This window comes from Coenobita brevimanus, chromosome 4 (assembly GCF_032717465.1).
Source record: "Coenobita brevimanus isolate Jiangsu-jjx chromosome 4, ASM3271746v2, whole genome shotgun sequence".
NCBI classification, from domain to species: Eukaryota; Metazoa; Arthropoda; class Malacostraca; order Decapoda; family Coenobitidae; genus Coenobita; species Coenobita brevimanus.
Window position 1 is genome coordinate 32,534,516 of NC_136957.1, and position 10,498 is coordinate 32,545,013.

Below are 10,498 nucleotides of genomic sequence, written 5' to 3' on the forward strand. Positions count from 1 at the left end.
AGCTAGAGGGCGATGTTTAATATCGTCTGTTACGTGGCCATTAAGAAGCCAGTGAGCAATTCAGAGCGCGTGATGTCACCATTGGATAGCAAGTCAACGCCAACAGAAGAATGAGGCGGGGTTGAGACGCCGAATATGCTTCCAGTTGTTCGTTACAGTCTTTCAGTCACACGAACTGCCAAAAAGAAAATAACATATTCTTACAGTTCATTGAAATGATGTATCGATGTATAGTGGAAGAAACCTTCCGTGTTAACCAAGATATTTGTTTATCGGCTGCCACAGATGTTAATGGCAGCGGTGCTACCATTGGGAGAGGCCTCTTGCGATTACCATTACTGAAGGTAGGATAAAGCTAAAACATCCAGACTGCAGAGTGTATATATACAGGGGCCCGAAACACCTAGAGCTCAGTACCACTCCAGACGGGTTAGAGTGAAGGAGCTGTTTCTCCCGCTGTGATTTGCACCTGTGATACCGTCTCACAGTCCCCAGCCATGAAGCTGTTTACCATGTTAGCGCTTGTGGGCGTTATGGTAGCAAGGTATGCAAAACTGTAGTTGTTTGTCTAGTATTAATGCAATGTGTTTCCAGTATTATTCAGTTTATTATTACCGTGTGCTTCCATTCACTGTCTTTATCTTGTATATACCAATATAGCATTAATGGATTTTCAGTTCCACCTCACTTCTCCCTCCCTCCCTCCCCTTCTCGCACAGCCAGTCCTCTCTCTCTCTCTCTCTCTCTCTCTCTCTCTCTCTCTCTCTCTCTCTCTCTCTCTCTCTCTCTCTCTCTCACACACACACACACACACACACACACATGTCCTGCCCCCCATTTCAATCCACACTTACCCCTTTCATTCCCTCCTTCTTTCCCCTGCTTCTCTGTCCCTCTCCCTACTTCACCTCTCCCTTTTCATCCTCTCTTCTTCCCCACCCTCCTTCTCTCTTGTCTCCCACCTCCTTCCCTACCTCCTCTTCCTCTCTCTCCCCTTATCCCAGCTATCTCCTCCCCCTCTCCCCCACTTCTGTCCACTTCTCCCCTTCTTATTCTCCCTGCTGACTCCCCTCCTTCTCTCTCATTGTAACCTCCTGTTCCTCGCCAGCATCACTGCCCTCACCTGCCTCTCGTGTAATAACCAAGAGAGATGCGACGGCATTCCACAAGGCTGTCAGTATGGCATAGTGACGGATATATGTGACTGCTGCTTTGAATGTGCCAAGGTAAGTACAGTGAGTTGATGGGTAGTTGGGTTAGTAGATAAGTAGTTGGGTATGTAGAGGGTAATGGACGAGTAGGTACGTAGGTAAACATTAAATTCGTAGGTAGGTAGATTGGTGAAGTAAATTTCAGATTAGAATTACATCTGATTACGTCAGCTTTTTCCATACGGACTCTGATCAGTTAAAGTAAGCTGAACCTGAGAGTCAATCAGCACGCTCCAATCAGCCCCTCTTCAGATATACTTTGTATTGACGGCATCTCTCACCTGCTAGCAGCACTTACCTGAATTGTCTACCAAGGAAAACCATTCATTTCATCTTAATGTTATAAAGAAATATAAATTTCTTGTAACCAGCCAGTCCACCTTATGATGAATTTTCTGCAGCTTACATTAATGCATCATAAGTTTTCTTTTTCTAAAATATATTTGTATGCTAACACCATTACATTAAAATATCTGGCCTAGCCTATAAATCTTGTACTCTTCGTAGACCCACCCTATTCCTCCTGTCTCTCACGGTGTATATTGTTTCTAGCTTTCTCAAACCCCTTCTCTCTGATCACGAATTTTCATTCTACCTTCAACCAATTCTATTCAGCTTATAAGAGATTGTTCGAACCGGAAGGTTAGAGACAGGCTTCAACAACATATCCAGCACATTACAGTATATTTAACTAGTAAAATCGTCTAGTACTAGAAAAGTGAAGAGTAAAGGGAAGTCATTATATTATTCTTGCAAACACCTTCAATGGCCTATCCATCTATCTACTGCCAGACACCTTAATCCCGTAAGGGATGGCCACAAACAAGTCGCCTCCATTTCGCCCTGTTCTCTGCCATTTCATTGCCCTGCTCACAGCTCACTCCCCTCTCTCTCATATACCTCTCCACTCCATCCCTCCATCTCATCCTTGGCCTCCTCCTCCCTCTCCCCTCCTCCACGTCACTCACATACACTCTCCTATTCAGTCTCTCCCTCTCAATCCTCTCCACATGTCCAAACCACCTCAGTGTGTTTCTCCTAACGCTTCCTATCACATCCACATCCACACCATAACGCTCCTTCACTTCCTTATTTGTCAGTCTGTCTCTCCATGTGACTCCACATGCTCCTCTCAAATAACTCATTTCCACTGCTCTCATTCTTGACTTCTGTCCCTCCATCAAGGTCCAAGCTTCAATTCCATACGTTAGTGTTGGTATCACAATACTGTCATGTAGCTTTTTCACTTCCATGCTCACCTCCCTGTTTCTTATCATTGCTTTCAAGGAACCAGCAACCTTTCTTTCTTGTTGCACCCTATCAAACACTTCACCCTCCAAACTTCCATCCTTATTCATCACACTCCCCAAGTACTTAAACGTACTCACATTTTCCATTTCCTCCTCATCCAGTCTCACGGTACATTCGCTGACTTCACTTTTCTTGATAACCATAACTTTACTCTTCCCTATATTCACCTTTAGATTCCGTTTCTTACACATTGTCCCAAACTCATCCACCAAGCCTTGCAGCCCCCCTTCGTCTTCATTTAACAACGCAGTATCATCTGCAAACAACACTACAGGGAGTTTCCAAACACTTCCCTCTATCACTAGGCCGCTCCAGCATCCACTGCCCTACCTAGTATATCTTTTAAAACCCCATCCATATACAGATGGAACACCCATGGAGACATAACACATCCTTGTTTTAACCCGCGGCGTCCCGTCAACGTTCTTTAACGTCCTCACGTTTTGTCACTGCCAATCCCGTCGACGTACTTTAATGCGCTGCAATTGCAAGGTCCATAATTTCCACAATTTTCAAAATTCGCGCGAGATTTTTGATTCGCCCACCTACCCAAGCCTCCCCTACCTGCCACCAGGCGGGTAGCATCCCAGACCCCGCATGACCCACGCGCGCCCTTGTCTCGGTCACTCACCTGCTAGCAGTGACCCAGGTCAGACATGGAGCATAAAGGTCTCTCAGATGACAAGATACAATCTGCCCTGGATGCCTTCACTGGAGATAGTGATTCTCCACTTGATGACGATGTGGTGGATCGTGATTATGTGCAGCCTAAGTAGGAAATAACAAGCAGTGATGAGGAGGTCCCTTCACCCCGGAAAAAGCGGTATGTTACGTATCGTAAGGTGAGGGAAGGCCAGCCTGCACCCAAAACACATGCACGGACCTCTCTCCATCCCCTAGAGAGAGATTCTGATGAGGATGAGGACGAGGACGAGGACAGCGGCTTAGGACGTGATGTTGCCTCGTGGTTGGGGAAGGAGAAAATATCACCCCGAGGATCAGAAGGTGGGGCGAGAAGGCAAACCAGGTATGGTCCTTGTGTTTTGTCTGGGGAAGGCGAAAGTGGTGTGGCAGGAGTGTGGAGTGAAAGGGAAAGTGGTGTGGCAGGAGTGCGGGGTAAAAAGGAAAGTGGTGTGGCGGGAGTGCGGGGTGAAAGGGAAAGTGGTGTGACGGAGGCAGCATGAGCACGTGGTGTACGTAGGCATAGGGGAGACGAGGTGGAGCCGCTCCCCAGCACGTTTTTCGCCTCACAATATTCCCAAACTTCCTCCCCACAGCCCCAGGATGTGGGGAAAGGAAGGAAAGGGAAGGGAAAGGGTAAAGGAAAAGGGAGAGGGAAGAGAAGTGCGAGTGATGAAGGGCGCCGCTCTCCACCTCCCCAACCTCCCCCACCACCCTCACCTCCCGACCTTGACGAAGGTAACGATGGGGACGAGGCTGGAGACGGTAGTGTCTCGTGGAACTGGGAAGATGGGAGTGATTTTACTCCCATCATTCACCCTTTCACAGAGGAGTGGCGCTCTGGTTGCACGGCTCCAGGTGTGCATGCGGGTTCCACTAGGGTGAATTTCTTCCACCTGTTCTTTGGGGAGGTGTTTGTGGGCCGCATAGTGGAGCAGACAAACCTCTTTTCACTAACACAGTGCCGTGAAACTGAACGTCTGGGTACAACTAGCAGGCACTCCCAGCAATATGACTATTCTGTAACAATTTCTGAGATGTTCTTATTTTTTGCCCTGGGTCTCTTGATGGGTGTTGTCAGGAAAAATCAAATACCGGCATACTGGACCACTGACCCAATGACCATCACACCTTTCTTTGGAAAGGTGATGAGTCGTAATAGATTTCAGCAGATTCTCGGCCGCCTCCACTTTTTTGATGCAGAAGATCCAGCTAATGCTAATAACAATGATAAAATGAGGAGAATTAGGCTTGTATTTGATCATCTACGGGAAATGTTCCGCTCCTCATTTTATCCTTACAGAGACCTCGTCATAGACGAGAGTCTTGTGTTGTGGAGAGGCAATATTTCCTTTCGCCAGTACATACCCAGCAAGAGACACCGTTTCGGGTTCAAGATCTTTGTTATGTGTAACTGTAAGACTGGTTATGTGCAAGACATAGTCTTCTACACAGGCGCACAGACAGACATAACAGAAGATCGTAGTATAGGACTCTCAGGGGCCGTGGTGAAGACAATGATAGAGGAGTACCTTCATCGTGGTCATGTGTTGTACCTGGACAACTGGTACACTAGCCCTCTTCTCGCTCGGTTCCTCCACCAACACGACACCGGAGTCTGTGGTACAGTAAAGAGAAACCGTCGCCATATGGTCAAGATAGGGAGGAAACTGGACAAGAACGAGGTGGTTTTCTTCCAGGCAAATAACATCCTTGCCACCCTGTGGAACCACAACAGGGAAGTTTGCCTCCTATCGACTGTACACAGCCCCCTGATGCACCGCACAGACTCCGTTGATCACCGTAGCGAGAGGAGGCGCAACGTCTGGAAACCTGAGTCTGTACTTGACTATAATCTGAACATGGGGCAAGTGGATCATTCAGACTCCATGATTTCCAGTGTGGACTGTGCCAGGACCACGATGAAGTGGTACAAAAAGCTCTTTTTCGACTTGCTTGGCATCACGGTCCTCAACGCACACTACCTCCACGCCATGACAACGGGAATCTCTGAGACCTTTGAGGGGTTTGTGAGGGAGCTGTCACGTGAAATTATCGCCAGGTACGCACAGGACAGGCCCACACACCGCACACGCACCCCCATGGCTGCCCAGACTCCCCTACGCCTCGCAGGACGCCACTACCCTAGCACAATCCCTTCCCAACCAAACCGTCGTAAACCCCAGCGCCGCTGCCATGTATGCAAGCACTTGACAGTCAGACCAGCCACTCAGAGAAAAGACACAAGGTACGAGTGTGCAGAGTGCAATGTTGCGTTGTGCCTTCAGCCCTGTTTCAAAGAGTATCATAACTTCCTACACTACTGAAACTGTGTGGGATGGCGATATGACGCTCAGTATAATGGTAAGGCCAGTCAGTATGTGATAAGTTTTATATAAAGTTGAAACGGGTGTAATGTTTGCAGGAAAGTAATGTATAAGTTGAGAAATAGTGTAAGTTGAAAGAAGTGATATCAAAACTACACCCACTGTGTAAATCTGCGAAAATATGACGCTCAGTATAACAGTCTGGTCTGTAAATATGTGATAGCAAGAATATAAAGTGGAAACGGGTGTAATGTTAGCAGGAAAGTAATGTATAAGTTGAAAAATAGTGTAAGTTGAAACAATTGATATCACGAGTACACCCACTGTGTAAATCTGCGAAAATATTACCTCAGTAGAACAGTCGGGTCTGTAAATATGTGATAGCAATGATATAAAGTGGAAAAGGGTGTAATGTTAGTGGGAAAGTAATTTGTAAGTTGATAAATAGTGTAAGCGGAAACAAATGATATCGCGATAACACTCACTGTGTAAATATGCGATAATATGATGCTCAGTAGAATAGTAAGGTCTCCAATTATGTGATAGCAATGATGTAAAGTGGAAACATGTGTAATGTTAGTGAAGAAGTATTATATAAGTACAAAAATAGGTTGTAAGTTGAAATAATAGTCATAGCAACTTCACCCTATGTGTTATTATGCGTTATTATTACGCTAAATATTATCATAAGGCCTGAAACTATCACAAAACAGTTCTCTAAAGTGGAAAGGTGTATAATGTTATTAGGAAAGTATTATGTAAGTTGAAAAAAACACAATACGAGTTGAAACAACAGTCACAGCGAGTTCATTCACTACGTAAATAAGCGCTAACATTAGGCTAAATGTTATCGAAAGGCCTGTGAATACATAAAAACAGTTCTATAAAATGTAAAATGGTATAATGTTATTGGAGATGTATTATGTAAGTAGAAAAAATGATATGTATCATGAATCAGCAATGTTAGCGATTCATCAGTGAACAGTTTGGCCGATTTCGCTCGGTTCGCCCGATGGTACAATGCTTATTTCACCTCTATTTTTGTATAAAATCCAATTTACTCTTGTACCACATGTTTTTTTTGTTTGTAATAAATACATATCAACTTACTTTTATTGGTTTCCCAGACTTACAATACCATAGAAAACGTGAGAGCCTCAGACCACCTCCACAGAACACAGTACCAGGTGTAACGAAGGTATACCTGTTTAGGCCACTTATGGACCCCGGTGAACACTTTCTTGGTGATTGACCATTGTTTCTGACCAAAAGCGAAAGTTTTAGCAAAAAAAATTTGGGTCCAAAAATGGTCGGGATTGGGGGGTACCAGTGGTGAAAAAGTGGTCGGGACGGGGCGGGTTAATCCAACCTTCAAATAGAAAAATTCACTCAGTTCACTATCCACATGCACTGAAGCCTAAGCACCCTCATACATACTCTTCACGGCCTTCAACAACTTCCCATCTACTCCATATACTCTTAATACTTTCCATAATCCTTGTCTATCGACCCTGGCATATGCTTTCTCCAAATTCCTGAAGGCTGCATACAACTTCTTTCCCTTCTCTAGAAACTTTTCCACTAAGGATCTAAGAATGAATATCTGATCTACACAACCTCTTCCCTTCCTAAAACCTGCCTGTTCTTCTCCAACTAATTCCTTTGTTAATTCCCTTACTCTGTCAATAAGTATCCTGCCAAATACTTTTCCTGTTACACTAAGAAGACAAATGCCCCCATGATTACCACACACTTCTTTTTCCCCTTTTCCTTTCCACAGGGGACTAATTATACCTGACTTCCAATCCTTCATTTCTCTACCTTCCTCCCATATCAATCTGCACATCTTCCACATCCATTCTACTACTATTTCTCCCCAATGCTTCAGCATTTCACCACACACTCCATCATTCCTGGGGCTTTCCCCATTTTAACTTTCTTCATTGCTTCCACAACTTCCATCCTACTGATTTCTTCCTCTCTTGTCACATCCCTCCTTCTCTCAGACATTCCCCAGCCACTTATACCTGCATTACTTTCATTCTCTATGTTCAAAAATTCCTTATAATGTTCTCTCCATCTGCTCACTTTCTCTCCCTTCTCCACTAGTATTCTACCATTTATATCTTTCATTCCCCAGATAACTTCTTTGGCACCCTCTCTAACTTTCTTTACCTCTTTCTAGAACATTTTCTTACATTCTCTCCACTTTACACTCAAGTTCCTTCCAAATTCTTCATCCACTCTCTTCTTACTCTCTATTACTAATCTTTTCACCTCTCTGTTCCTCTCTACATATACCAATCTCTTCTGTCTCTCAACTTCTTCCACGCCCCTGTTTCTCATCCACTCACTATATGCTTTCTTCTTTTGTGCCACAGCCTCTCTCACCTCTTCATTGCACCATGCTGTTCCCTGCACCCGTTTCCGTCTTCTCTTCATCCCCACACACCACCTGACATGCTGCACAGATTTCCTCTGTGAATATCTTGCACACACCTTCCACGTTTCCCATCTGCTCCAATCTATATTTACCTAATCGCTCATCCACTTCCCTCTTATAGTCTGCCTTTTTCCATCCTCTTGTAACTTTTCCACTCTCCTTGTATGTACTACTTCCTCCTGTCCTTCCCTTCTTCTATTTCTCCATTTTATTTGGACTTTCATTCTGAGCACCACTAAGTGGTGGTCCGAAAGTCCACTTCTTCAACCTCTATATACTCTTGCATCCATTACACACCTTCTCATTCTTTCATCCACACACACACACATACAGTAATCAGTCTTTGCCTTCCGTTCATTCAGTTCACCACCCACCCTTCTCATCACTTTCCACGTATACCTGTGGATCATTTTGCGCCTGAAGAGGGTATTGCTATCAACAACCCCCTCCCGGCACAAATGCACACTGAAGCACTGCCATTCTTATCCATCTCTGGAGGCACACCCCACTCATGAACTACTCCATCCACCTTCATATTCCCTAATTTTCCATTCATATCTCCAGTCAAAAACACTCTCTCATTCCTTTCAAACTTTTCCATGCATGCTTCCACATTTGTCCAGAACTCTTCTCTCACACTTCTTGCACGATCTTGCGTTGGTGCATACACGCATACAATCGCCCACATTTGTATTCCAACTTTCAATCTTACCCACACAATCCTTGAGCCAACTGATCCATATTCTCTTATATTCTCCTTCTATCTATTACAACAATACACACTCCTTCTTTTGCTCTTTCATTCTCACCTATTACCGGGCATATACCCCATCCATACTCCCATTCTCTCACACTCTCACCTCATTTAGTTTCAGTTAACCCACATACATCGACTTTTGCACCCTCAAGCACCTGGACAATCTCTCTTTCTTGCACCTCATCATTTGCACTCCTTACGTGCCATGTTGCTATCAGTACCAAGTCCTTACATCGGTCCTTAGTCGTCACCTTTTGGACCGTCCTGGTCCGAGGCCTCTTGTTAGTATTTTTACTTACAGTAGTTGTTTTCTGGAGAGGGGCATTAACCCTCCGCCAACCCACGTGCTGTCACGTAGGGAACACGTGTTGGTTGGTTATAAGGTTACCACCCAGCGTCGTAAATGCTTTCCTCGTTTACAGCATACCTTCAATGGTATGCTCGGGTAAACGGTCGTGCGATAATTTTTACACTCCCCTCCACAGCCTTTCTTCTTGTTTTACTATCCTTACCTTCAACTAGTAGAAATAGATATCATAGTGATAGTCTTCTCTGTAACGAGCAGCCTCGAAAGGAACATTAGGTCTGTTTCTGTTTGCTTTCCTTTATACTCCTTTGTACTCATCCCAACACACCTCATCTCAACCCAGCTCAATCCAACCCAACTCATCAAAAAACAAACCCAGCTAAACCACATCTAATCCTAACCTATTCTAACCTAATCTAACCAAATCAGGACAAACCAAACCAAACCTTATTTCATATAATCTGCAATCGTACTCTCTAACAAAATACAGTACCAAACCTAGCCTCATCTGCAATCTTATTTACCAGCAAACCTAAGATATCTAACCTAACCCATCCCGGTCTATAATCATCATTACTGGCTAACTTATACTAACCTAACATAAGTGGACACAGCAATTTACTTATTACTCCTTACTGTCCTCTCCTGTGTTATGTAAATCCTTCTAATTTTACCATTTGTGCATAGCTAATGTGCAGAAGGATATTAACTTACCATACCCCAAAAATAAATCACTAACGAAGAGACGTTAGAGAGCTTCCATAAACTTCGAGAATACGGGTCTTAATCCCATTTCTCCGCCACAGGGCCCGGGTGAGGAGTGTGGGGGCATCTGGGATATGTACGGCAAGTGTGGCACGGGTCTGTGGTGCTTGCAACAAAATGACATCGATAATGGCTACTGCGTTAGCGACGAGTTGGTGCATTAATTACCTGTGATGTTACCTGATGATGTAGTTACCTGTTGATTATAATATTATTACGTACTACTATTGCCTGCTGACCATTTACCTGTTAACAGTGTCACAGGCTCATTTATTACCTGCTGACCATTTACCTGCTGATGTCACTTGTCCATTTATTACCTGCTGAGGTTACCTACCGAAGTGATTACCTGTTGATTTGGTCACCTGTTGAAGAATGGTTACCTGTTGGCTAAGTCATCAGGCTAGGTTACTAGTGTCCGGATTACTAAACCTTTCAGTTAGGTGATTTTTTTTTTCTTACCAAGTCCAGATAATTATATCAATCTTTGCATAGGCTTTTCGAACCTGAGGTATTTATATAAATTATATAGTTGATGGAGGTCTGTTCTTGACTAAATAATTTCATCCGAGAGCGGCAAAAATAAACTACCGTACAGAAAAGACGTCGCGGATCTAAAGGATTAAGAGCAAGGGACCACTCCAGGGTTTTAATAACACAGCATGATAGAAAAAAAAATCCAGCTGCCTGTTTGGG

At 44.2% G+C, this 10,498-nt stretch overlaps 1 protein-coding gene across 1 annotated transcript; it reads left to right on the forward strand.

The window, feature by feature from the left end:
* The first annotated feature begins 520 nt into the window (after positions 1 to 520).
* On the forward strand, positions 521 to 10,186 carry LOC145394755 (single insulin-like growth factor-binding domain protein-2). Its single transcript, XM_080268535.1, has 3 exons — positions 521 to 544; positions 1,109 to 1,226; positions 9,844 to 10,186. Exons 1-3 carry the CDS (start codon positions 534 to 536, stop codon positions 9,964 to 9,966), a joined length of 252 nt encoding a protein of 83 aa, XP_080124661.1. The 5' UTR covers positions 521 to 533; the 3' UTR covers positions 9,967 to 10,186.
* The last annotated feature ends 312 nt before the right edge of the window (positions 10,187 to 10,498 follow it).

What these genes read in the sequence shown, in the direction of transcription:
- LOC145394755 (XM_080268535.1), top strand. An exon ending in GCTGCTTTGAATGTGCCAAG is followed by an intron (nt 1,227 to 9,843) that starts GTAAGTACAGTG and finishes TCTCCGCCACAG; the next exon opens with GGCCCGGGTGAGGAGTGTGG.